At 34.6% G+C, this 27,976-nt stretch overlaps 2 protein-coding genes across 5 annotated transcripts in view; one reads left to right on the top strand and one right to left on the bottom strand.

The window, feature by feature from the left end:
* Positions 1 to 15: 15 nt before the first annotated feature.
* Positions 16 to 10,881, top strand: skp2 (S-phase kinase-associated protein 2, E3 ubiquitin protein ligase). 3 transcript variants are annotated; one of them, NM_001082837.2, is made up of 10 exons: positions 16 to 180; positions 961 to 1,196; positions 2,107 to 2,221; positions 3,649 to 3,792; positions 3,882 to 4,016; positions 5,604 to 5,702; positions 6,917 to 7,044; positions 7,154 to 7,205; positions 7,290 to 7,397; positions 9,883 to 10,881. In NM_001082837.2, exons 1-10 carry the CDS (start codon positions 167 to 169, stop codon positions 10,082 to 10,084), a joined length of 1,233 nt encoding a protein of 410 aa, NP_001076306.1. In that variant the 5' UTR covers positions 16 to 166; the 3' UTR covers positions 10,085 to 10,881. The 3 variants fall into 3 exon arrangements, with proteins under 3 accessions (NP_001076306.1, XP_005161246.1, XP_068072015.2); XM_005161189.6 differs by having other exon boundaries at positions 76 to 530; XM_068215914.2 differs by having other exon boundaries at positions 82 to 801.
* Positions 10,516 to 27,976, bottom strand: part of nadk2 (NAD kinase 2, mitochondrial) — a 17,629-nt gene continuing 168 nt past the window's right edge. The window contains exons 1-13 of one of the 2 annotated variants that reach the window (XM_005161165.6): positions 27,748 to 27,976; positions 27,228 to 27,474; positions 24,254 to 24,342; positions 24,083 to 24,171; positions 21,771 to 21,852; positions 21,592 to 21,675; positions 20,546 to 20,682; positions 18,273 to 18,360; positions 17,989 to 18,132; positions 17,855 to 17,910; positions 15,804 to 15,857; positions 13,099 to 13,222; positions 10,516 to 11,600 (exon numbers count right to left, since the gene is read on the bottom strand). The exon at positions 27,748 to 27,976 is cut by the window's right edge and continues 168 nt beyond it. In XM_005161165.6, the coding sequence (XP_005161222.1) occupies positions 11,465 to 11,600; positions 13,099 to 13,222; positions 15,804 to 15,857; positions 17,855 to 17,910; positions 17,989 to 18,132; positions 18,273 to 18,360; positions 20,546 to 20,682; positions 21,592 to 21,675; positions 21,771 to 21,852; positions 24,083 to 24,171; positions 24,254 to 24,342; positions 27,228 to 27,474; positions 27,748 to 27,758 (1,341 nt within the window). In that variant the 5' untranslated portion in view covers positions 27,759 to 27,976 and the 3' untranslated portion in view covers positions 10,516 to 11,464. The remainder of the gene's footprint in view (positions 11,601 to 13,098; positions 13,223 to 15,803; positions 15,858 to 17,854; positions 17,911 to 17,988; positions 18,133 to 18,272; positions 18,361 to 20,545; positions 20,683 to 21,591; positions 21,676 to 21,770; positions 21,853 to 24,082; positions 24,172 to 24,253; positions 24,343 to 27,227; positions 27,475 to 27,747) is intronic. The other variant, NM_001003465.2, reaches the window with a different exon arrangement.

Raw genomic sequence — 27,976 nt, 5'->3', positions numbered from 1 at the left:
TTTATTCTGTCAGAGATACATCACCTCCGGCAACCCACATTGCAACCAATAGTATCGCAGCAGGACAGGCGGTCTAGAGGCAGGTTTAAATGCGCCGCCAGCCTGATGCCTTGCTTCATTTGAAAGTTTGCAACACCCAACACTTTTATTAATATTACAAGTCAGGATGTCAAACGAAAGGTAATACATACAGTTTTATATTCAGTAGATCTGAACTATGAGATAGTTTTTGCATTGCGCATGTTTTCCTGTAATGTTGATTTCCTATGTAACTTCATAATGTTGTTACTAACTTTGGATTCTCCCTCCACTTTGGTGCAAGTTAATTTATAACTTCTGTAACACTTTGATTTCTGTTATGAAGAAAGATCGGGCATAGTAATAAACACATTTATTAAAATGCGAGTTTAGATTAGTTGTTCATTGTGTAAGACGCTTTCTGAAATATACATTTAAGCTAGTCGAATGTGCTGTTGGCGCGCGCCTGATGTCCTGTTGGGACGCGCGAGGATACATTTGCTCCACAAATCGTGAGTTTATATTAGCAAACCTAGTTAATAAAAGTTACTTAAACATATTTAATACTTTCGCTAGTTTATATTTAATCAGTTTTGAAGAAACGCAAGTTAGTATGGGGCGCTATTTCTGGTATAACGTTGGAGATCCCTCGCAGCAAATGGCGGGCATCACAGGAATTGATCTGAGTCTTGCATTTTACAGCATACAAACAATCAAAATCAGACTTAAAGTCGTCAGTGTGTTCTTAAATTTTACATGTTGTTTTAGCAAGATGTTACGCAGGTAATTATTTACAGTTTGGTGTCTGCTTGACTTATAACGTTGTCTATCTTAGGTTTAGGCGCTGGACATTGTTTCATATGGCTTGGTTTCTGCTGTTGCCCTGGTACATTCTTTTAACAACTGGATTTGGGGTTTCTTAACGTTTCCTTGTTTCTGTAGGGTGTTTCAGGAGCTGAGTGAGAATTTGGAGGGGTCTCTGTGCAGGTCTCAGAGGACTAAGTGGAAAAAGCGGCCATCATGCAGCTCGGGTCTGGACACCGAAAACACCCCGAACGAGCTCATCCAGCAGTGGTCACCGCCGCACAAGAAGGCCCTGACTACTGCTAAAGGGAAAGAAAATGAGGAAAACCTGTTTGTGCTCGCCAGACGGCCCAGAAAAAGAAGAGAGTCATCAGGTTTGTGACAAATGTAACTATAAATCTTCTGCATCATGTTTGATAGTTGCTTTTTTTCAAATTGTGCCTGTGTCATGTAACTACATTTGTAAAAATGGGTGTAATAAGGTTAAATCATGATTTATGTACGTTAACCTGTACATTTTGCATCTGTCATATGTTTTAATATGTAACATATGCTGCGGTGAAAATGTATTATGTTTATTATAAAAATTAAAAAATAAAACTAAGAGGGACACAATTTGATATTCTTTAATTTATTGCCTGTTTTGCCCCCACACCATTAACACTATAGATACTTATACACTAAGCATAGTCTTACAACATATTTTTGGCAAGATGTTAACAAATGATATGCCAGTGGATTATATAACTATTTATACACTCAATGGGCGAAAATGTTTTTAATTTCAAAAATCATTTTTCTGCATTAATTACAGTGATTCAAAATTCAGGACACAAATTGGACTGATTAAACAAACATTAATTCTTAAATAAAATGTGAGTTTGTGCCGAATTGCTAAAAATAAAATTCTATTAGATGATTTTTATGTTGGCAAAGTATATGAAAATGTTCATCGTTATTTTATTAATTCTTTCTTGCATAAACATTCACCTTTTGGCAATGGCAAATTCTGGTGCAAATTCTCTGTGCAGCACAATATCCAAAAATATTGGACTAAAATAAACTGGTGTAGGCATTCTCTCTGACAGAAAAAAATAATTGAGCTATTAGTAAAAATTACCTGAGCCCTATTTATTAATTTGTGTAAAATATATGATTTTCCCCTCAAATTTTGGGCATAGTTGTATGAATTTAAAAACTTTAAATATTCTTTCATAACTTAAATTGTAATGGCATATAAACTACATGGTCTAAATGACCTAATTTGTATCCTTCTCATCTCAGCAAACTTGTGTTGGGACAGTCTACCCGACGAGCTGCTGCTGGGAATCTTTTCTCGTCTCTCACTGCAAGATCTTCTCAGGACGTCACGGGTGTGCAAGCGCTGGCATCGTTTAGCGTAAGTTACACATGTTAAATTATGCCATTAAGATCCATCCATTTTATCATAATGCTAAATACAGGTGTAAAAGGGTCTCTACAACATTTTGATCTTGTCCACAATAAACCACTTCTAAAGGTTGCAGTAAATGCATCTGATTGGGTTGCATTTGTATTTGGCCGTTCAGTCTTTCACCTTTGCATATAGAAGCTTTTTTTCTTTAATTGTTACTTTGTCCATTTTGTTGAATGTCCCTATTCTTTGGCCAAATTAAAATGTGAACTATTCTTAAGCTAATTTTGGTGTCTACTATATCTGCTTTTACAGGGTTTCTGTGGGGTCTTAAAATGTCTTGAGGCCTAAAATTTGGATTTTGAGATTTAAAAAGTTTTAAATTTACTTAAATATTGTGTTGTGGGTCTTAAATATTTTTTAAACAGATCTTAATTTCCCTTAACTCTTGTATTACTACCCAATCTGGCCAAAACCCATACAATCACCAAAAATCCATCTCAATAAAACTTTTTATTTAAAAAGGTAATTTTTAACTCTTTTCATAATAGTTTACTTATTTCCCTTACAATAACATTTGTTTAAAAGTGCTCCATGTTGGGGGAAATAAAGTGTTTTGAAAGTGTAAGTAGCGCTTGCTTGTCTTCGCACAATATTTAAAATATTTAGCTAAGAAATAAAATCTAAAATATTTTAATTGTTTATTATTAATCTATTAATAAATGTATTAAAATATTATTTCTTTTGATGGGTCAAATCTTTTCCATCTGTGCCATTTGAAAAATTCCTTAGCCTTTAGCCCATTATGAGTCTAACATTTAATTCATAATGGTCTTAAATGTCTTAACGTCTTAAATTTAACTCTGCAAAACCTGCAGAAACCCTGTTTTATCAAGCTTTTTTCATAGTTTTTGTGTGTGTGTGTGTGTGTGTGTGTGTGTGTGTGTGTGTGTGTGTGTGTGTGTGTGTGTGTGTGTGTGTGTGTGTGTGTGTGTGTGTTTTAATAGATTATTTTTATCTAAGCTATTGTCACAGATATCTACTATATATCTTTGATTTACTCTCTTTTACGTATGTTTTAGCACCTCCACAAGCAATTAGATATTTTTGGCTTTAATGCTGTGAGGAATTTATTTTGCTTAATTCTTTTGAAGCAGTTTTTAACAGTTTATCCAAATGCAGTAAATTGTAAAAGCTTTAATCTAATCTATATCTGCAGTATAATTTTTTTACATCATAAAAATAGCTATAGAAACTAGCATGCCAATAAAAACACACAAAAAAAACACTATCTCTGGAAACATTGATGTGTTTTAGTTTATTACTGAAGCACATCCTAATACTAGGTGAAAACAGGGTCATAGAGAGCATTAGAAGTCTGACCTCCAAGACCTGTGAGAGAAATTCTGATGGTCAGTTGTCTATGTTTGCAGGTTTGATGAGTCTCTATGGCACAGTGTGGATCTGGTGGGAAAGGCTCAGCTGGATGCTGAGCTTGGTCAGGTTCTGTCAGCTGGAGTCCTGAGGTTGCGCTGTCCACACACCTGCATCGGCCAGCCCAGCTTTAAAAGCACACCGTGAGTATTATACACTTTCACGCTGCCACAAATAAGTCTTGTTGTGTAATGCCAGGTGTTTGTAGTGCTAAGAATGATTTGAATTGCAGGAGTCTTCGTGTCCAGCATCTGGATTTCTCAAACTGTACAGTAGAGACGTCTGTTCTTGAAGACGTCCTGTCACGCTGCAAACATCTTCAGAATCTCAGTCTTGAAGGATTGGTGCTCTCTGACAACATTATTTAGTAAGTGATCATTTAAATGCCATTTGGTCATAATGCATTGTGACCTGTTGGCAGGATAATCTTACCAAAATTGATTTTTTTCAAGTAATTTAACAGCAGTTTTCATGTGTGGAGTCCCAACGTGCTGTTTTCAACTGCAAGTCCAAGGTGCTATTTACAACTGTTTCCCCATTTTGTGTATTATTTTATTTTTTCATTTATACATTTTTGAATCCTATAGCTATCTAGTTGTGAAAGAGGTGGTTGTAAGGGACCTCCAAAATGCATCTAAAATGGATATAATTCTAATTGCTCAAATCACTTCAGGACAGGGTGTCTGGGGTTTTAAATTTACCAAAATATACGTCTTATGGGTCTTGATTTTCCTATGCTCAAATTAAAGCAATCCAATCAAGCTGACACCCATACAATCATCAATAATGCATCTCATTAAACCCTTTTATTAAATGTTTTATTTATGAACTATTTACCATTTAACTATCTTCCTTGCAATAACATTTGTTTAAAAGCTCTTCATGTTTTTATAAATACCTGGTGAAGACACTGACCTGGATAGACTATATATGCTTTATTATAGTTTTTATAACCTGTCATTATTTTTTTAAAGAAACGATAAAGTTGTATAAAATTAGAGTTTGCTTGTTTTGATACAGTTTTCAAAATATGTGGCTAAAAATGATGAGGGGAATAAAAATCTTTTAAATCCATTATCATTATTAAAATCCTTGATTTTATAAGTCTGATATTTCTTTAAAAATTATTATTTAAAAAAAAAAGTCTAAAATTTGACTATGAAACCTGCTAAAGTTGTTTTGAGACTCATTGTAGATGAAACTGAACGGATGTAAATGCATCTGGGTGTTGAGACCACATTTAATTTCATATGTAAGAAATTAACAATTATTTTAAATGTTTCACTATATTTTTGAGCAGTGACCAGTTATTAATTGTTTAATAACGAATTAGATAGTTAAAATCATATCAGAATGCAACATTGACAACAAACACATCACGTGTAGAGAAACATAGACAATATTTATGGAAAAATGAAACGTTTCCTTTATTTACTAAGGCAAAGTGTTTTGATTTTGGGAGAGTAGGTTATAATAATGTAAAATTAAAATAAATTTGGCCTTGTACGAACCTCTAAGACGAAATTAGGTGTTTCATTTAGCCTGTAATGAGTGTAATTGTGTACCAGCCAGTGTGATGTTTCATTAGTACACAAGCGAACTACAAAGCCCCCTGTAGCCTACATTTAAAACCTTTTGTATGCTGATTAAAAGGAATAGCTGAAATTTTACTGATGCTTTAGTCAATGTAAATTAAATTTGTTACATTTGGGTTAAATGTGCATATAACGCAGGATTTGAAGATAAGAATCGTATTTGTTTCTGACACATTTATGTTGCCAAATCAGGTAAGATGCAAGATGTGGCCAGATATAAACGGGCCCTAAAAGTTTTGCAGCATTAGAATATCTGCTAAGCCATTGCTTTTATATTCTGTTTGTGGTTTTGTACAAATGACACATTTCATAAGTTGTGACTTGTATTTAGATTAAACTTGTATTTTGCTTTCTTGCAGTTCTCTCGCTCAAAATCCTGAGATTATCCGGCTGAATTTATGTGGCTGTTCTGGCTTCTCCCCTGAATCTCTGACTGAGATGCTGACAGCTTGCACTCGGTAAGATTAACTGGTGTAAACGATTGAAAATATAGGGCCTGTAAAGATCATTTTTAAAGGTCTTATGGTCAGAAAATCTTTAATAAATAAAAAAACAGTAAAAACAGGAGTTGTAAATTCTCGCATGCCTCATGATCAGATTTCTTTTCTGAGGGTAACTCTTATAAATGCAACTCTTATAAAAATTATTTTTTTTAAATCGTTATTTCCTTTCAGCGGTATAGGCTACACAACAGCCCCTTTCACACAGTGATAACGACTTTACCGGTAAATTCAAAAAAGCGCTGTTCACACAGGCGAGGACGTTACGGAATTTTTCCGGAAAAGAGCATACACATACATCGCAAAATGCCGGTAAATTCTGACATCATTAACTAGAAATGACCTCTAAACGGCTGCGCTTGTGTTTGTAAACATTTGACTACATTACAAACTCTTTGGATGGATTAGTATTGAGTACAACTCCAATGAAAACAAAGAGGATCACTTTCGCATGTCGAGATGTTCATGATATGTGTGTGTGCTGGCGCTATGGGCGCTCATGGGCACAGGCTAAGCTTGAAGGTAAACAAACAAACAATGGGTTATCATAAACATTTTATCGATAATTATTTACACAGTTAGCATTAAGAAGGAACATAGAAACGTTATCTGACCAACATCTAGCAGCTAAAGGTGTCTGGAAAAATATTCAAAGGCTTTTATTCTAATGAACCGCGCGCACGTGAATGCGTCTGACTGTTCTTATTGGCTAAAGCAGGTGTCTCACGTCAGCACGTTCTAGACGTGGACGCGCTCTTTCCGGCAATCTTCCTTCTGCATTCACACAGCGCAGCATTCCGGCAAATTACCGGTAATCTTACAACTTCTCTTTCTGGAAAATAGCCACAACGAATTTACCGGTATTTTTAAAAAGGGCCTGTTCACACATACAACCTTTCCGGAAAATTGCCGGTAATTTTCCGAAAAGGTCTGTATGTGTGAAAGGGGCTAACCTTTGCACATATGGTATTAGGAATAAAAGCACTTGCATCTAATGTTTTAGTTTTCAAATATAAGATTAATATAGACAGATTAAAATGATCTGGGTACTTGAGTAGCAATAAAGCCGAATGTTCTTAATATGTATAATAAGCTTCTTAATATAGACAATTTTATTGACATTATATCTGCATCATGCATACAAGTGCACAACCTCCTGTTTTTCATCCCAGAATTGAAGAAATGAACGTGTCGTGGTGTGACTTCAGCAATCTTCATATTCAAGCCATTGCCAGCAACATTCCCTCAAGCGTCTCTCAGCTGAACATCAGTGGTTATAGACAAAACCTCACAATGGAAGGTGAGGAAAGCGTGGAGCTTCAGCTTGATGCAATTTATTATTTTTTTGTTCAAGCATAAAATAACTTTTTTGCTTTTTTTAATGTTTTTTTTTTTTTTTTGTGTTCCAGATGTCAAAGCTATAGTAAAAAGATGTCCAAACATCACAGACCTAGATTTAAGGTGAGTTGATGATTTGGAAGTCTGACCAGAAACCTGATTGTAAACTGCAGTTGTTTACCGGAGTGATGCTTTCTCTCGTTACAGTGACAGTGTGCTTGTGACGACGGACAGTTTTCCTGTCCTGCAGCAGCTTTCCTCACTCAGACATCTGGGACTGAGCCGTTGTTATCAGATCCACCCAGCTTCTCTCATGTAAGAAATGTTCAGTTCACAAATACAAATATTGTCATATGTCTGTAAATAAGGGCGTAGTGCTAGACATTGAAATGTTCAGCACTGGTTTTTCAATTCTCAACAAATACAGAGTTGTTTTAAAGATATAGTACATACTAAAATGAAATTTCTTTCATTTTCTCATCCTCAAACTTGTTTGTGATTCTTTTTTCTGTTAAACACAAGGGAAGAGATACTGAAGAAAAAAAATCATTGACCTCCATAGTCTTTCCTACTATGGATTTCAATGGCTGCTTTTTTTCCAGCAGTCTTCAGGATATCTTGTTTTGTGTTCAACTGAAGACAGAAATGTATAGAACTTTAGAAACTCTTGAAGTTGAGTAAATGAGGATTTTTCATTTTTGGGTGAACTATTGCTTTTACTGCTGCATGGCCAAAGCTCGACTTGAAACTCCTAGTTTTATATATTCTCATTTTAGGTGATCAATATTGGTTGAACAGTTTTAAAAGACTAAATTTGAAACCTTTTTTATATTTAAATTGAGTCTAAAATATGCATTTTTTTCCACAATTTTGTTGATTTAATATAGCAAGAAAATCTAATTTGAATAAGGTGGTTTGGGTTATATTTGTTAATTGTTGCCTTTTAATGCTCAAGTGCATAGAGCTCCTTATTTAGTTAAAGCATTCCCTGTAATATGTCTAATTAAATTTATTAACAGAGCCACATATGGTTCACTAAACCACTTTTTAGAAGCTACTTCATGGATTGAATTGTTATGCTGTTTATTGTTAATTTACCTTGGCCAATATGCAATGCTGTTATTGGAATCTTGCTACTTTTTGTTTTCCATCTAAATGTATCAATCATCTAAACAGCTATAGGCTTGTCACAATAATCAATATGTCATGCATAAAGCTGCGGTCACACTGGACTTTTCTCCCCATAGACTTCCATTCATAAGCACGCGAATGCGTCAGACCGGAAATCCAAGTTTGTGCATCAAGTTTCGCAGTTCTCTGCGTTGCAAAGTTCAAGCTTTGTGAACTCTGACCTGCGAAATCGCATCACTTGATTGTGTGGGACCAAACGAAGATCAAAACATGACCTCTCTGAACAGAAATTTAAAAGAGGGAGGAATTGCTCCCTTTTTGCAGCACCTTATGACAGAATTTTGCACGCTTAAACTCTAGTGTGACTGCGGCATTACTTGGGGATGACCTCGATTTTTGCCCTTGCTGTTTATTAACAAATCCACAAATAACATTAAAGCCTTTTTACAATGACATTTACATCCTATCTCACTGGTGTCAAAGTTTACAATTAGACATTTACCTAATAGGACACTTAAGGACATTTATCTTTTTAACATGAAAATTCTTCTCATTCTTAAGATTATTTAGATTCCATAATTTAAGATTATTTAGATTCCATAATTTAAAGTGTTTGTTCCATTTGCATTATTGTGCTGTTTAAATAGTCATTATAAAATCAGTGGCATAAAATAGTCTTAAAATGACAATAATATTGCTTATTGCAACAATTTCTGTGACAATATATTGCACAACAACAATTCCTTATCATAATAGGCCTAACCAGCTATGCATTAAGATTTTGAGCCAGTTAAAGGAACACTCCACCCTTTTTTTGCAGATATAGGCTCATTTTGCAACTCTCATTCGTTCAGCAGATCACTGGGTCTGGCAGAGGCATTTTTAGCTTAGCTTAGCAAAGCATAGATCATTAAATTGTATTAGACCACAAGCTATAAAAATAGTTTCAATAATTGCCCTGTTTAAAGCTTGTTTTCTAAGTCAGTATGGCTTGGAATTATTTTCTCGTTCTGGTGTAATAATCAAGAAGCTTTGCTGCTGTAGCATGTTCACCATCAATGCTACATGCACTACACCAATGACTGTTAGTAGATAACTTGACTGACCAGTGTCTTGCACAGGACGAGTCATTGTGTGTTCTCATTATCAGTCTCAAGGCAACAGTCTGAAACAGCCAATCTAATTCACCATATGTGACCCTGGAGCACAAATCCAAAGGTTTTATGTTGCATGGCTATATTTTTGACGATAGCCCAAAATGGACTGGGCAAATTTTCCTATTATGCCAAAAATCATTAGGATATTAAGTAGAGAACAGGTTGCTTGAATATATTTTGTTAATTTCCTACTGTACATATATTCAGCAGTTTTTGTTTTTTATTATTAGCAGTAATGCCCCTTGCTAAGCACTTAATTGTGATAATTTTTAAAGGTGATTCCTTAGTATTTATTAAATTTTTTAATAAAAACAATTTCACTCTCAGACAGCAGGTTTTCAAATCTGAAAGCGAAAGTTCACTTCATGAACAAACACAATGACATTTTGTTTCAGACATTAATGATATTCATCCTACTTACACCCCTACTGCGGGCACGCGTGTGTGTGTATATCAATATATTTCTCTCTTAAAGCAAACACTAAATAATCTTTTGTTTTTCCCTTATCCAGCGACTTTGAAAAGTTTCTGAATCTGCAGACCCTGGAGGTGTTCGGCCTCATTCAGGACAGTTACCTTCCCATTCTCTGTAAAAGCCTGCCGCACATCCAGATCAACACGCAGCCGTTCTCCACTGTGGCACGTCCCACCTCGTCCTCACGGAAAGACCGCACACTGTGGGGAATGCACTGCAGACTCGTCTACAAACATTAATGCTTTTAATCCAACATCATTACAAGGGAAACCAAACTGTGTTGTCTTTTAATAATAGTCCAGATCTCTCTCCTTGCGCCCAATTACAATTGTGATTTTAAAGAAACGTCTCAAACATCACTGTTATTTCCTGTCCTTTTATATTGTGAACGTGACAATTGTGTTGGAGATCCTGACAATCTTGAATTGAATGGTGATCTTGTTTATAAAATAAGGTATGAACAGAGAACAAGATTGCTAGATGTTTTATCTTGCAATGTTTGGTACAAATCATTTTGAAATCCAGAATGTTTCCAGTTTTACTCTAGGATTATCAAAGGACTAGTTTAGTATTAAGAAAAAGGTTTTATGCTTTTTATACTGTTCCTGAATTGAGTTCTGTGAAAGCATTACAGCAGCTGTTTCATAGAGGAGGAAATATTGTGAATCTCTTCCATTTCTCTGACCAGTTTTAATATCGAAGACTTGAATTTTTGTACAACATAGTTGTATTTTTATGAGCTGTTTACATCGTCTGAATTGTAAATAAATGTATTGCTTTTTATTTAAAGTCATGTGAAAATCTTGTTCAGTGTTAAATTCATCGCATTGTGGTCTGTTAACACTTCAGATGTTACTCTCCGACATGTATAAATGTTGTGGTAGATTGCATAATGCAGACAATTTTAAAAAGCACCAATGTTTTACAAAATTGTGCCATATTTTGAGCCTCTTTTGCAGTATACCTTGACCTGATGGAGCAGAGTTTGACTCAATTCAAGCTCTATTCTCAGAAATAAAATGTTTTTAAATAACAACTTCAGTAACATTCATTTCTACACCAACAAAACACTTCAGTCACTCCTTAGTTTGATGGTATGTTTGTTGAATTTAAGTGTCATTGCAACTAATTCTCAACAGATTATCAGTAGACTGTTAGGGTTAGTGTAAGTTGACATGTACTTGCAAAGTTTCTTATAGTCAGTTAAATGTCTGTTGATGGAGCAGAATCAACAGATATTAAGCAGACAGTCTACTAATATTCAAACAGACCATCAAAAAGCGTTAACCAATACTTCTGTGCATGATTGACCCAAAAGTATAATAAACCATCATCTCAAACTGAATTCAAAATATTAACAAAAGCCACAGTTCAATAATTGGGTATTTCTGGGCTGTTTGAATGCACCAAACACTGATATGGTGACAATCTAATGGTGGTGTATCTAGGAAAGATGTGTTTATTCCTGAAAGCTGTAATCATAGACTATGGAAGTGTGATTTTATGTACACTTCATACTCAAACCTCGCTGTTCATCTCAAAGTCTGGCTTTGATGACAGTTCGTTCCTCAATAAATATATTCAAGCTTGTCAAGCAACAGTTTGATGAATCACAGGATTTAATCAAGAATGACAGTTCGCAGCAGGTCCTCCTCGTTTAAGCTGATTGTAGCAATGGCACCGTCGTTAAACTCGAAGGACGTTCCACCGTCTACTACCATGCAGGCATCCCAGCATCTCGAGCGAACGCAAACTCTGTCCAAAACAAGCATTCATGTTAGCATTTTAAAAGCCTTTACAAATATCATAACAAAATAAGGTTTAACATTCATATTTATTAAATGAGGCTCTAAATCAACAACAATTTGACCCAAACCCAAATTTTGAAAATGTTATGATTATTCCGCTCACTGTAATTAGAAATACAAAATACAACTTTAAATGCCGAAAATGTTTTCAAACATGCTGGAAATTTTCAGTTATGACCAATAAGATGCTAAAGGGAACTTTAGTTTAATATCTTTGTGATGTATATATTATTATAGCCATCTTTTCTTTGTGAAGAGTATATCAGCGGTTTAAACTTAAGGCTTTAAAATGCATTTTGGTGACAACGATCAACTGCACTGTTACATAAGCATGCTAGACAGGATGATCAAAACCAAATAGATCATTTGTCTTGAGTCCAAGACACAAGCTGTAAAGGGGGTGGGAAATAATTGCTCATTTGCACTTAAAATGACACACAAGCAAGTTTTGCATCACATAAAAATTGGTGTAACAAATTATCTGTAGAGTATTTTAAGCTGAAACTTAGGCCCCGTTTACACTGCCAGTTAAATGCGACCCAATTCCGATTTTTTGCTCATGTAACAGATCGGATCGGTTCTATGACTGTGTAAACACGAAAAAAAAACCGCAAGCATTCGGATATTCAGAGATTGGTTTCAGGCATCCTTCATGTGGAAATAAATCAGATATGGGACAATCATGTTAACAGGCATATCGGATTTCCATTTTGTACATCATTAAACTTGTGACTATGTGGCACTTCTCCACTTTTTAATGACGTAGAAGGATGAACATGTGTGGAGATGCCGACACGGTAAACAACAACAACAGAGGAGGAAAGAGGTCAGTCGCCACAAAATTGCTCCCACTAGACCTGAGATCTCTCTCATACCCACAAAATCCTCTGAATGGTGGAGGACACCATATAAAAACCATAGGCGCAAGCTGTGATGACAGCCCTCCTCCGCCTCAAATTTTTTTTTTAAAAGTTGGGTGATCTCCGTATAATTTGCAAGACAATTTCTTCCATTGTGGCTGGTGTGGCACAGATGCTAGAACCCACCTTTATGCGCGACGTCGTAAATTGTATGGCAAGTAAACACATTAATTGGATATAGGTCACATTTAACAGAACATGTAAACGGACAGGCAAAAAAACAAGTCTGATATAAGCAACAAATCAGAATTGGTCATCAAGACCTGACAGTGTAAACAGGGCCATAGCAACATTCTGGCGACACCCTAGATCTTAAAAAATAATGAGAAAAAAAATCATAATGGGCCCCTTTAACAGCGTAACAGTGATACTCTGGTATAATAATAGCAGAAATGTTATCAATTTGATCTTCTTTTATGTCATGTTTACACCAGATGTGAACATTTTGTAATATTATAACAGATCTGGAAAGACAATAACAATTTTTTTTTTTTTACAAATAATTAAAAAAAAAAAAAAACTTACTTTTTGGCAAAGCCTCTTTGTCGGCTGTTGGAGAATACTCTGTTGACTATGGGCTCTCTCACACTGAAGAACAGTTTGTCTTCCTCTGGGCTGAAGATTAGAGACTCATTGTACGTGTCTGTTACTAAACACACACACAAAAAAAGAATAAATAATGAATAATGTAGCAACTGCATATGAGGGATTCTAGAATTGCGGGAACATTTTGAGTCTCCAAAATAAACCTATTATTTTTTCCGAAAAACTACAATTTTATGAGACAGTTTTGAATAATAGGTAATTATATCAACTTATTTGTAAAAATAATGCTTGTATGTGTATTTAGAGACTGTTTGTCTTGAACATATGAACAACTATACCTTTATTTGACTGCCTCTGCCTCCTGATTCATATTTTCAGCTTCAATTATCATTAAATATTGAAGTCTAATTTTAATCTTTTTTTGATCATTAACATTTCTAAGTTATATAAACACTTGCAGGAAACATCTGATTTTTGTATTATTCATAATTTCAGTAATAAAAACATTTAATATTCATCCCTACATGACAATCCTCAAAGCACTGACAGAAAAAGCATGTAACTTGTTCAAAGTGATTTCACTTCCTCTGACGAAAAACTTAGGAAGGCATTGGAGATTCTTCTTCTTTTATTCATTTGTGCAGAATACTTTACTGTTAACTCTGTTACTGTGACATTTCAGTGAATCTCACATTCAACTTATTAAAGCAACAAGATGATGAAATTACATAAAAAACTGATTTTGGACATAATATCTGGCTTGAGGTTAGCATCTTGCTAAAGCTAAAGTAAAAAATATTACTTCTCTTACGATCACCTCTGTCAAAGGTTTTAAAAGTTTAACATCAAGTTAAACAACAGTTAGTAACAGAATCAAAAGTACACTTGGACGATCATTTTGCATTATTTTACATTAAAAACAGAGGTTAGCATCTTGAGCTAAAGCACAAAATGGTGGAAAATGTCACCTCTGTTACGATTACCTTTGTCAGTGATTTAAAAAGTTTTCCATTAAGTTAAAACAACAATTACTAATAGAATCAAATGTTTACATTAAATGATTTTGCATTATTTTACATTAAAACATATCTGGTTTGAGGTTAGCATCTTAAGCTAAAGAACAAAATGGTTGAAAATGTTTCGATCCCCTCTGTCAGTGGTTTTAAATGTTTAACATTAGTTAAATAACAGTTAGTTGTTCTCTACACTCTCAGAAAAAAAGGTACACGGTGGTACAAATAATATTCCTTAAGGAACAGTTTTGTACCTTTCTAAAAGTTGTACATTATATGGTACAGAAAAGACCTCTTATGATACTGTTCTGTACCTTATATGGTACAACTGAAATGAGGGTACACAATTGTTCTCATAAGATACAAAAGTGTTTGACAACTCCTTTATTACAATATCTATGAAAATAAATATGACTGGAAAGGCAAAGTGATTTTATGAATGATCTCCATATTAAAACATGCATCATTTGAAAGCAAATGTTTTAAGAAACACATTTATTCTAAACTAAACATTCAAGGCAGTTTTAATAAATGTGATGAGCTTTTTCTGATAAATACAATTTCATTGATATCTGCACCTTTTGGCGTTTGCTTTTCAATATGCACATGAGCTGGCAAAAGTCCTGCATATGCAAAGTATCCATGCAGACATTTTTTTATTGCAAAATGAATTAAACATTGGTCATATCTCGTTACAATACTTTTACATTCTATTTATATTTGAAAACTTTAAGAACTTTTAAGTGATTACAAAGGTGTTGTGTGAAAATTGGAGAAAAGATGTTTTATATTGTACATGGGAGAATGAGTTTCTGTAACATTTCTGTGAAGTGTTGTGAAATTTTTAGCAAAAAAGATCTTTTGATTTATGTTGAAGTATTTGTTACTCTTGATTGTAAAGGGAAAAAGTGCATCTACACAAAAATAAACTTAAAAAAACATTATTTAAAAATGTATTTGAAGCTTTATATTTACTGAAAATAAATTGACACATTTTGGATAAAGCAAAATGCATTTAAAAAGTTCTTGAAGAAACACATTCAACACTGTTAGGGTACAAAGTGTCTTGTCACTGTAGTGGTGCCTTCATGGATCAGATTTGTACCTTTGATGATTGTAAAATATTGTGTCAGCAGGTTTTAAAAAACAAAGGTACATTTTGGTGTCCCATGGTACAAATCATGTCCTAAAAGGTACAAACTGCAATGGTACAAATGTGTTTCTTTGTCTTAATGTACAATTCTGTTCAATAAAAAGGTACTGCCCCAGTAATAAGGGTTTGTATCTTATTTGGTACAACATTGTACCATTTTTTTCTGAGAGTGTATCACATTGAGTCATTTTGCACTATTTTACATATACATTTTTGTCTGATGAAGAGCCGGGAGGCTCGAAACGTTACACGCTCTGTGTCAGCCTTTTTAATTTAATAAATTTGTATTTTTGGAGCCTTGGTGTTGCCGCCTTCGATTGACATTTTTTTGCACTTTTTGCGGTTTTGGCTGAGCACACAATTTAGAGAGATGTGCGTGCTTTTGTACAGTTTTTTTTTTTTTTTTTACATATAAATGGAATCAGCTTGCTGTGAATTATAAACCTGCACAATCTTAAAATGTACCCACAATTCTATGTATGTATGTATAATATAATATATAGTAATAGAGAACTAACCACTCTCAACGAACTCCCGGTTTAGAGGCACCTCCAAACCAGTCTTTGTTTTAGCTAAAAAATTAAAAAAAAAAAGATACAGGGCTGTCAGATTTCATGCCATTTCATAGAGTTTGTTTTATTTGCAATTTCGTCACCTTAGAATCATATGGTTCTGACATTTTTATCAAAATAGAGTTATTCACACATTCTTATTTAATGTCAACTTACTTACATTATGTGGTGTGTTTTTTTTAAGTAAGTCGTTTACATTTTAAGACTTTTTATATAAAATAAAACGAAAAAGTTTTATCTATAAAGTCAACTCTAGCTTGGCTCTATAAAGCTCTTTCTGAAAATTGAGAAGAAACCTGAAAGTGAAAAGGTGTGTCAATGTGATGATTAACAAGCATTTTTTAACAAGCATTGATATGAAAAGTTAAATTTTACAATGTTGTAAAAGAAACAGTTATTAAAAATGTAATGTATTAAATTTGAAATATTTATTTGTGTATACAGTTGTGTTCAGTTGTGTATACAGCTGAATTATTAGGCTTCCTTTGAATTTCCCCAATGATGTTTAACAGTAAGGAAATTTTCACAGCATGTCTAATAATATTTTTTTTTATCTGTAGAAAGCCTTGTTAGTTTTATTTACTGCTGTTTTTAATATTTAAAAGCCAATTTAAGGTCAAAATTATTAGCTCCTTTAAGCTAATTTTTTTACGATAATCTACAGAACAAACCATCATTATACAATAACTTGACTAATTACCCTAACCGGCCTAGTTAACCTAATTAACCTAGTTAAGCCTTTAAATGTCACTTTAAGCTGTATAGATGTGTCTTGAAAAATATCTAGTAAAATATTATTTACTGTCATCATGGCAAAGATAAAATAAATCAGTTATTAGAGATGAGTTAGGTGACACAGTGACGCAGTAGGTAGTGCTGTCGCCTCAGAGCAAGAAGGTCGCTGGTTCAAGCCTCGGCTGGGTTAGTTGGCGTCTCTGTGTGGAGTTTGCGTGAGTTTCCTCCAGGTGCTCCGGTTTAACCCACAGTCCAAAGACATGCGGTACAGGTGAATTGGGCTAAAAGCTAAAATTGTCCATAGTGTATGAGTGTGTGTGAATGGGTTGCGGCTGAAAGGGCATCCGCTGCGAAAAACAAATGCTGGATAAGTTGGCAGTCAATTCCACAGCGGCGACCCCAGATTAATAAAGGGACTAAGCCGAAAAAAAAAAGAATAAATGAATGACTGAATGAAAGAGATGAGTTATTAAAACTATCATGTTTAGAAATGTGTTGAAAAAAAATAGTCTCTCCGTTAAACAGAAATTGGGGAAAAAATAAACAGGGGGGCTAATAATTTAGACTTCAACTGTATACAGTCAGTGAAACATGTTTCTGTGTTTGTTAAACAGCTCATTTGCTCATTGTCTGTTTTCTTTTAAAAGTCTTTAAATTTAATATTAAGCCTTGAAGGGCAAACACTTCATTTAGGTCATGGGGCATATAATTTTATTAATACAATTCCCATAAAGCATTTAATTAAATAAATATTAACATGTTAGTTATATAAAATTAACATCTGCACTGGACAAAATATTTAGCACAGCCTTGCTTGCTTTATTCAAACAAGAAAAAAAAAATATTCATCCTAAAACATTAAATAAATGTAATAGAAAACTAAAATTTACTTTCTCAAGCATCATCATATTGTTACAACGTCAATTTATATAGCAGACTGCTTGAATTTCTTGAAAAGTAATGCTTCAATTAATGATCTGCCAGATAAAACCTTATAATTCCAAGTGGAAATGACTTCAGAATTAGAGTGTTTTATCTGCATTTACCCTGTTTGTTTTACTCCAACTTGCAAATTGAAGAGAATTTTGATAATGTATATTTAGAGTACATTTAGAGTTTCTGACATGTTAAAGAGAACTGTTAAACACATATTGTTTGCTGAATGGAATGCAAAAACTTTGAAGCTCAATATCTCAAAATCATTGAGAACAAAGATAAACCCATGATTCCAAGGTGACGATCTGTATTTGTGAGTTTCTAACCTATTCTGAGTACATCCTCCACTGCCTGCTCCACCAGCTTATTAATATTGTAAGACCTGGATAAAAGAAACACAAATGATCTGACAACTCAGATTTCATATTGAGAAAATCAGCAAAGCGACGCTTCAGCTTACCAGGCTTTGGATCCAGTTCCAGTGCAAATGCTGAGGCCTGAGCTCTTCTGTTTTTCCCACGGCCCGTCATCAATGGAGATTTCATAGTATGAAGCCCTATGAAGCGAGAGGGTAAGATGGGGTTTGAAGGATTTATACTTCAACCTGTGGCAGACAGAAATCCACAAGTAAGGGCAGATGGGGGATGCATGGAGTGAGGAGGAGTTGACAGTGCTGATGTGAGCGATGGTTGGAGGAAGAGTGTTAAAGCACACACAAAAGTGGACAGGCATGGATTGTATTACCTGGAGGACAGAGACTCGCCAATGAAGATCTCATTGAGCCCACGGACTGGCAGTAAATGAGGCGCTTCGGGACTGTCGTGGGGAGTGCCTGATACGAAAACAATAATAGCAGTATGATTTCTGTGCTGTTTCGCAAGATGGTAATCAGAGTGTTGTATACTTTAAAAGTAAAACAAACATTCCTTAACTTTAAAAGCCTAAGATGAAAATCAACTTTTGTAAGCTGTTTGGACAGAACTGTGTGCAGGTATGGTGTGTCCTCAGTCATATTGGGGTGATAGAAACACAACAAGTTTCTTTTTTAAAATTTCCTGACGTTAAAATAGGACCCAAATCCCAGTGATTTTCAGGCACACCGCAACATGATGTAGGAGTGCAGTTTTCCTCTCTAAACACCTGAATTGATTGACAGATGCCATGTCTCCATAATAACATGTATACACTTGTCCACAGAACTTATTTTTCAAAGAAACTGGCATTAAAATGTGTTACAAGTCTCTGTGATCAGCCGAACCTCAATAATTATTTTTTTTAATTTAAAACATTGTTAAAACAGAGCATGTTCAAAATAAAGACCAGTAAAACCACTATGTAATTCTTAACCGCTATGATCACCATGGCTGCATGGTGTCAGTGACTCTTCATATCAGAAAGGCTTGAACAGACTCCACCGCAAATACATCAAATAAACTTGTCATTTTTTACTTGGACATTTTGGCTTGGAAATTGACTACAGGCTAAATCCAAATAAAGTAGTAACAGGTGCATTAACCTTGGCAGCCCTAAAATAAAATACAAATCAATAAAATGTTTAAATATTGAAGAAATTTAACAAGACAAATAAATTAAATTAAAATTTAGAAATAAAGACTAAATGCTATATCAACATTTTAATATTACTATTATTATACCATAATAATATTAGTAAAATTAATTTAAATAAATATAAATTTACACACATTTTCTAAAGTAAATACTTGGACTTAATGATGGGCTAAAAATCTGCAGATTTCTGCATGTGCAGATTCCGTGTGGGCCTACTTATAATAATAATAATAATAATAATAATAAAAATAATAATAATAATAATAATAAAAATAATAATAATACACAGCAAAATGTCACATTTTTTCATTAATTGAATTTTTGAATATAATTAATGTAATGTATTATAATTTGCATTTATATAGTGCATTTTATTGTGTATGGCCATACACCCAATGCGCTTCACAATCATGAGGGGGGTCTCTCCACACCACCACCAGTGTGCAGCATCCACTTGGATGATATGACGGCAGCCACAGGACAACAGTACCAGTGCGCTCACCACACACCAGCTATTGGTGGAGTGAAGAGACAGTGATAGAGCCAGTTTGGTGGATGGGGATGATTGGGAGGCCATTATCATAAGGGGCCACTTGAAGGCCTTTGGCCAGGACAGAAGTGCCATGGGATTTTTTAATGATCACAGAGAGTCATGGATTTACGTCTCATCCAAAAAATGGTGCCTACTGACAGTATAGTGTCCCCTTCACCTTTACTGGGGCTGGCCTCACTAACACCACTTCCACTTCTAATTAAGCACAATTGAACCAAAATCAAAAACTGCATTACATGAAAACTCACTCATCGCTGTAACATAATATTGAAATATTGTATTTATATTCAGTAATTTTAACATCTCATTCAATTTTTATTTTCGTCATAAAATTAGTATAAAAACACATTGTTTTATTCATTTATATGATCTATTTTCTGCAACAGAACACATTTCATTTACAAAAGCTTCACTAATTTATTAAGTAACTTCCTTTTGCATTATTTTATTAAAATATAATATTAACCATTTTCTACATTAAAAACATTTTGTTTGCAAAATATTTCATTATTGCATCTCTGAGTTATTTATTTTATTTATTTATTTATTTTTTAAGATTTATTTTTGCACTTTTGCCTTTATTAAGTGGATAGGACAGTATTTCAGACAGGAAGCGAAGTGGGAGAGACAGAGGGGGTAGGGATGGCAAATGTCCTCAAGCCAGGATTCGAACTCGGGATTCGAACTGCACCATGTGTTAGCGCTAACCACTAGGCTAAAACATCAGTAAAAAAATACCTGAATTTATTCTTTGGGTGAACTATCCCTTTATGTCCCTCAACATCTCCTTATTGCATTACCCATAAATATGGTGTAAAAAACCATGTAGCGGGACATTTCTGTCTGGAATTTGTGATGTATTGTGTGTGTGTGTGTGTGTGTGGTGGTCTCATACTGCTCTGGGTGCCTGTGCTGATTCGGTGGGCTTTGCTGTGCTGTTGAAGACTCAGCTGCAGTTCATGAAGGTCCACTGGAGTGGGATTGATGCCGGTGCCCTCCAGATGCATGCGGATACGCTGACGCCACTGCCACCTAGAGGAGATAGTCACTTTTTAAAAAAGAGAAGGGGAAAACATAGAGGGAGTAGATCAAGGAAAATAAAAGAGAAAACAATAAAAGCAAAATACAGCTTTAATTTGGGTTTCAGTGATTAGAATGTGTTCTGTTGAATTTCATACTTGTCTGAGCAAACATAATGACTAACACACACTTTATCTTGACTTATAGAAGACCCAATAATGGAGCTTTTTTACCATACATTTATTTAGGAGTATTTAGAACCAGAGTTTGATGATTAAATTAGTATTTTTAATAAATCACATTTCAGCTTTGTGTTTTCAGACACCGTTCTTTTCATTTTTAGACAAAACAGGAGCAATGTTAACCCTAAAAAAAGTTCAGGATTTCAATATTGGGTGGAATAACCCTGACTTTCTATCATAATACATTTTAAAAAGTGACTAACTGTCAATTTCAGTATTTTTTTTAAAGTAAAATCTATATTTTTATTTGAAATTTGAGGAAAAGAATAAGGAATTATTTTCAAAAATACTAAAACACATAACTAGAAAAACTGACAATTCTCACTACTTGAATGGTCTCTTAATAAATGTATATGAATTTTGTTATAAAACAATGTAATTTATTTTTTTTGCTGATACAAACATATATAAATAAATACACACATGGATACATATCCGTCGAATAATTTATTAATAGTTATTAGCTAGCAGCATCAGCAATCCCATAAGGTAAATGCATCTCAAACTTATTAACAGGACATTTATTTATATTAAGATTTCTATGAAATAGCACTTCACACCAGAAGGCATTTAGTAAAGAACATTTGCAAGAGGTGTGCAGAAAAACAACTGCAAATAGGATTACACTGCAAATTGGATTACTGTGGACAATAAGCAAGAGTAAATAAGCAGCAGCCACCTGAAATCTCCCTTCCTGAGTTTCTGCAAGGCCTCAGAAAAGGCGTGTGTGTAGCGGACGGGCAAACACAGGTGACCCTCCGACCTTCACACACAAAACACAGGTAACATTACATATTCATACAAAAAAAAATAAATAAGAAACTCAGTCACTACTAGATGCTGGATTTTTTTTTTTACCTCTCTGGGTCTGTATTGACACCCAATACAGGTTTGCTCTTATCATACACTTTACTAGCAACTAGCAGCATGGTGCCATCACCTATGAAATAAAGCAGTCTGTTAGAAACAAAGATACAGTGGAGATCAAAATCAGAGCTCACTGCTTTGTCCAATCTAAAGTTATCCTAACATAAGAAAAGGTGTAGTTTTTAAAGGTGTATTTTATAAGGTACATATACAGTTGAAATCAGAATTATTAGCCCCCCTTTGATTTTTTTTTTCTTTTTAAAAATGTTTCCCAATTAACGTTTAACAGAACAAGGACATTTTCACAGTATGTCGGATAATATTTTTTCTTCTGGAGAAAGTCTTTTGTTTTATTTCAGCTAGAGTAAAAGCAGTTTTTAAATTTTTAAAAGCCATTTTAAGGTCAAAATTATTAGCCCATTTAGGCTATATTTTTTTCGATGTACAGAACAAACCATCATCATACAATAACTTGCCTCATTACCCTAACCTGCCTAGTTAACCTAATTAACCTAGTTAAGCCACTTTAAGCTGTATAGAAGTGTCTTGAAAAATATCTAGTCAAATAATTTTTACTGTCATCTTGGCAAAGATAAAATAAATCAGTTATTAGAAATTAGTTATTAAAACTATTAGGATTCGAAACGTGTTAAAAAAAATCTTCTCTCCGTTAAACAGAAATTGGGGGGAAAATAAACAGGGGGGCTTATAATTCAGGGCGGCTAATAATTCTGATTTCAACTGTATTCTAAAGCACAATATGTAAAACTTAATGAGCTACATGACTGCAAATGTTAAAAGGCTCCTTCAGCAACATGAGATTCATTCAACGGTGCTTATCTGAATGCTGAAAGAATAAAATGGCAGCCCAGAGTCCTAATCTAAACCTGATAAATCTCTTTTTAAATTCCTTGGTGACAAGTAATGTCCTGTGAGACACTAGTGATGTTAGAAACTAGTGTTACGGCCGCAGTCGTATGTTGGTTGTATTTTTTTCAACCGTTCCTACTCTCCCTCTCCATGCCTGTCACTTCTGTTAGGTTCGCCTTCGCAACCTAACAGTTGATGGGTCAGGAGACTGGTCTATCATAATTGGGCGATGGGTTATATATAAAAGTCGTATGACTTCTTGCAAACACGTAAGAAATTTATTGTTAGACACCAGGTAAGAGGTGAACGGCTTGTTTTGTTTTTTTATTTAATCTACAGTTGTGTATGGGGAAAAATACAGCACAAGATACTGAAGACTTTTCTTTTATTTGCATATGTTTCTAGCGAGGTAAGAGGTTATTCATGAGTTGGAATTGTTTTGTTATATTTCTTTCTTTTGTTTGACTTCACTATCATCTCTTACTCCTAAGTTCTTCTAATATTTAGTTTGATACTTTTTTTTACTTGCAACTTTATTGTATAATTTTATCGTTATTGTAAATATTTCTTTGTGTGTATGTCTGTGTGCGTATATATATATATATATATATATATATATATATATATATATATATATAAAAGCCCACACACAAAAAAATTGTGTGTGTGTGTGTGTGTGTATATATATATATATATATATATATATATATATATATATATATATATATATATAAATAAATATAAATAAATATATATATATATATATATATATATATATATATATATATATATATATATATATATATATATATATATATATATATATATATATATATGGGCATTTCTATGGTTTTTACTTTTGTACATTAAATCACTTTTGTTGGCATTTGTGTTGTCCATGTCTTTTGCTTCCAACATTACATGGTAAAGTTGAAACACCTTTAAATGATATTCCTTTTACCCTAGACTACCCTCAAAGAGGTTGTAAAATTAGTGATGTTACTGTCATTTAAAGCACTTTGTATGTTATATTTTTACAATTTGTATACTTTCTACTTCTTTCTCACTGCTGTAGTGATTGTAAGACAAATTTTAGTTGTCTTACAATCACTGTGTTCTCCATAAAGTTAAAAGTTATTAAAGTGGTAATATATGCAAACATACAAGGAGTGAAAACTATATTTTACATTATACAGTCAAGCCTGAAATCATTCATACCTCAGGTGTATGATTAATTTCGGGCTTGACTGTATATAAGTATAGAGAGGCACAACTAAAAATATTAACAATGAAGATTATGAGATTTCTCAAAAAACAAGCGTTCATAAATCGCTCTCTAATGTTGATTTCCACTGTACATCTATTAAGTCCTGTAAGTACCATCTTTCAAAATTAAACTGTTATAATATCAAATGTAAAAAAGCAAGCTTCACCTCCAGCAGAGATGATGGCATCGGCCCATCGTACCGTCTCCTCATCATACTCTCCTCTTTTTACAACACGCACCTCAATCCCCTGTTTTCTACACAGAATTAAGGTCTTGTCAATACTGGAAAATTATGCCAAATACTTGAAATAACTGAGATTTGGGGGGTTCATCTTACTGTAGACTTTCCACAATATGTCCAACATTGAAGGTGTGTATATTGTGCCTCTCCAGAAGCCCACTGTAACTCGATCCTTTTAGAGCAAGCTGTGATAGCAAGCAGAAGACAGAATTTTATAAGCTGTGTATTGATTCTTACAAATAAATATGAACATCATCTTTTTGTATCGAAGTATGTTAGAATCTGTTAGAACTGTTTTCAAGTATGCGGCAGGTATTGTTTGTAGTAACTGAAAGGATTGTTAAATACCTATTGTTAAATACTCGAAGGGATAGTTCACTTAAACATTTTTATTTATTTAATCACCCGCCAGAGGTCATGCATGATGTAGGTGATGTAGGTGACCTTTTTTCTTTAGTAGAATATTAAAAGGTCACTTATTTGACCCATTTTTTTAAAGATTTAAGATAAGCCTTTAGTGTCTCCAGAATGTGTCTGTAAAGTTTCAGCTCAAAACACCCATCAGATTATTTATTAAACCTGTCAGAATATTGAAATGACCTGCTCTGAAAACAGTGTAGCTGTTTTTGTTGCCTGTGCCTTTAATGCTAGTTCTCCCCACCCACTGTTCCCATGTGCCTGTCAGAGTGTTTCAGTCTCCGTCTTGTTTGCGTCAGACAAACAGCACAGTGACATACATGAAGGAAGCGGATCTTACGTAACGTTTGTGAGAAACATTACAGTAAGAACTTTCCCAGTGATTATTTGATGTATTTGTTGAGGAGTTAATATGCTTATTTCACGCAGTCGCCATTATAAAGAATGAAAGCGAGGCTGCGGAGGGAAGAAACCGGGAAGGATAAGATCAGCACTGTACAAATGGCAACAACATGCTGTGAACCCAAACCTCCAGCTGTTGCCATGATTTCAAAATGCAAATATGCTGTGAACATCACTTTTATATCATTCAGTTAAGTTTAATTTAAACAATTAAAACCATATTAGGCATCAAACAACATCACAATCTCTGTAAGAGTAATATGCTTAAGTGTCCTCCTAGACTTCGGTTCATTGCACCAGGTAAATACTGCGAGGACACTACTCTGCTTCAGCCTACAGTATATAACCCGGTGAGTATTAAAACAATGCAGTCTTCTGTAGCACACCCTCATGTTGTCTGTAATGGTATTGTCCGGTACTTAAGTTTAAAAAAATTGTTATTTCCTGCTAACATTTAAGCACAGCTGAGTGTGTTCTTAAACAGCTGATTTGCCATAGTTTTCACCAGTGCTCAACAGAAACGGCTGCGATTGGCCGTGAAGGTCATCAGTTCACCGCTCTTCACAGATTGCAAACATAGCTGCATGAACACTGGATCGTTTTAAAGCCGTAAAGATCAGTCGATTCATCAAGCGGATCGCTTGTCTGTGTTTGCCCTCGGTAAACATCAGTGAAGTGCAGTGAGCTGACGACCTTCACGGCCAATCACAGTCATTTCTGTTGAGCACGTGAACACTATGGCAAATCAGTGGTGTTTAAGAACGCCATCAACAGTTCCTTAAATGTTAACGGGAAATGGACCTTTTTAAAGAATCAGTATATTAACTTGAGTATGACAAATGGCATCTAAAACATGTGTTCCGGAAAGAAAAAGTTAGCTAACTAGTGCCACTTCCTTAAGCTGAACATTTATTTTCACTATTCATTCAGAATGGACCTTCAGGTCACTTGAAAGGCAGTGAAATGATAAATTTGTGTCACTTTCTCTTCGCTGAGAAGATATAGAGCCAGGTATATTCCTGTGTGACTCAGGCGATACTTCCTGGTTTATTCCCAACACAGCCTCGATTTCGTTGTTTAAAATGGCGGCCGTATGCTGTATGGACAAACCTCTATGTTAATGTACAAAATAACCCTGATTTAACATCCACAAGCCGGGTCTGAATCGTCCTTTTTCTAATTATACTGTCATGCGGCTGTGAAGATAAAGATGGTAAAATTGCTGTAATTCTTTACAAACATGCACTGTTTTAAAAACATTTTAAACTTGTAAAATTCATTCTTGATCACATTTGACGATGATTGATGATCACAGCGAGCTGAACAGATCTTTTAATCTTGGTTGCTTTGCGCACGTCCTGTCTTGTTGATATGATTATACGCATTACTACAGAGACATATATGGCTGTTAATCCATTGGGGCGCGGGTAAACTGCACTCCTACGTCATGTTGTGGTGGGCCTCAAAATGGGAAGGATTTGGATCCTATTTCAAAGTCAGGAAATTAAAAATAAAGAGACTTAATGCGTTTATATTACTCCAATATGACTGTGGACACACTAAACCTGCACACATTTCTGTCCAAACAGCTTTCAAGAGATGATTTTTATCATATATGTCCTTTAAAGGAAAGTTTCAACTGAATCTGTGGTCCTTGGTGATCCACATAATGGCAGTAAATGGGGATTCTTTTTTATTAAATTAAATTAAATAAGTCACAAACTTGCATACTTTCGTCACCGAAATCTACTGGTGTGCAATCAGAATACATTCACATATGTGCTGAGAACTGTTTGACCAGGCTGTGAATAAAAACTTCTTTAATGTTCTACTGAAGAAAAAAGTCATCTTTGATCACCAGAGGGTGAGTAAAATAACAGGAAATAATTTTTAAGTGAACTATACCTTTATGTCCATTGCGCTTGCTAGTGAGAAGACAATATTTTGAGTTGAAAACAAAAGTAAAATATTAACAGAAGTGTTCTGTAGAGTAAAGTGTTAATATAAAACGATTGGTTTGGTAAAAATGTTTAGGTAAAATTATCTTGTTTACAAAGTTAAAGTTCTTTCTATAATAAAAGTTATCTCACAATCAAGTAAAAAAAAAACGAAAAAGCAGACACATTCTTCATAGAAAATATGTCTACGAGAAATATGAGCTGTCCCTTTAAAGGCACTGTAACGGATTAAAATGGTGCTGAATGAGATGTGATAAAGAGGTTTATTCACCTCTCGATTAGTATCTGCTTACCAGCTGTTTGAGGTCCTCCTCCGACAGTCCCGCATAGCGATATCTCTGCTGCTCGAACTCATATCGTGTGGTTTTAGTCACAACAGCCACTTTCGCAGGTCTGAAGGCACATTCAGCTTGCGAAGCAACTTTACACACGGCGGTCTGATGAAAACACACACGACTGCAATAATAGCTGCCAGAGAAACCCGCCAATACTGCATTTCCATAGGAGAGAGATTTCCTTACAGCTCGGGAGAGCATTATACTACCGGGAAATAGATGAAAACCAGAGAAATGTAACTATAACCATTCAGGGTTTGACTCCCCTTCTGTTTAAGACAGAAAGACCACCAGTCAAAACTACTCGTTCATTATAGGTTTGAAAATGCTGGAAGTGCTTTTCAAAGTGAATAAAAGCAATGCAAACTGCACTAACACACAATATATGTATCTGCAAAGATGTAAGTTAGTGTAACTAGCAGCATTCAGTGACTGGCAGATCACCTGCTAACAATGTAAAGAAAGCAGCTAATCTTACTTTCTAAACATATGACCAGAGCAGATATGAACGTGATGGATCTGACTAGTAGGATGTTATTGGCCAGACAGAAGGTCACATTTGCTGAGTTTCGTGCACGATGTCCTCTCGGAGTATGTGAACTGCTAGCTGATTAAAGCTGTCAATTTTAGCGTCAAACTGGCCACCAACACAACTCAACCTGTCTGAGCGCAGTGAGCTATCACATTCCCGTCTATCTATCTGCCCT

The sequence above is a fragment of the Danio rerio genome, chromosome 21 (assembly GCF_049306965.1).
Source record: "Danio rerio strain Tuebingen ecotype United States chromosome 21, GRCz12tu, whole genome shotgun sequence".
NCBI lineage: Eukaryota > Metazoa > Chordata > Actinopteri > Cypriniformes > Danionidae > Danio > Danio rerio.
The sequence above is the reverse complement of the archived record's forward strand: the minus strand, read 5'-3'. Positions and strand labels throughout refer to the sequence as shown.

What these genes read in the sequence shown, in the direction of transcription:
- skp2 (XM_068215914.2), top strand. Translation starts at nt 488, where the DNA reads ATGTCCTGTTGGGACGCGCGAGGATACATTTGCTCCACAAATCGTGAG. An exon ending in ACAAAACCTCACAATGGAAG is followed by an intron (nt 7,045 to 7,153) that starts GTGAGGAAAGCG and finishes TTTGTGTTCCAG; the next exon opens with ATGTCAAAGCTATAGTAAAA. An exon ending in ATCCACCCAGCTTCTCTCAT is followed by an intron (nt 7,398 to 9,882) that starts GTAAGAAATGTT and finishes TCCCTTATCCAG; the next exon opens with CGACTTTGAAAAGTTTCTGA.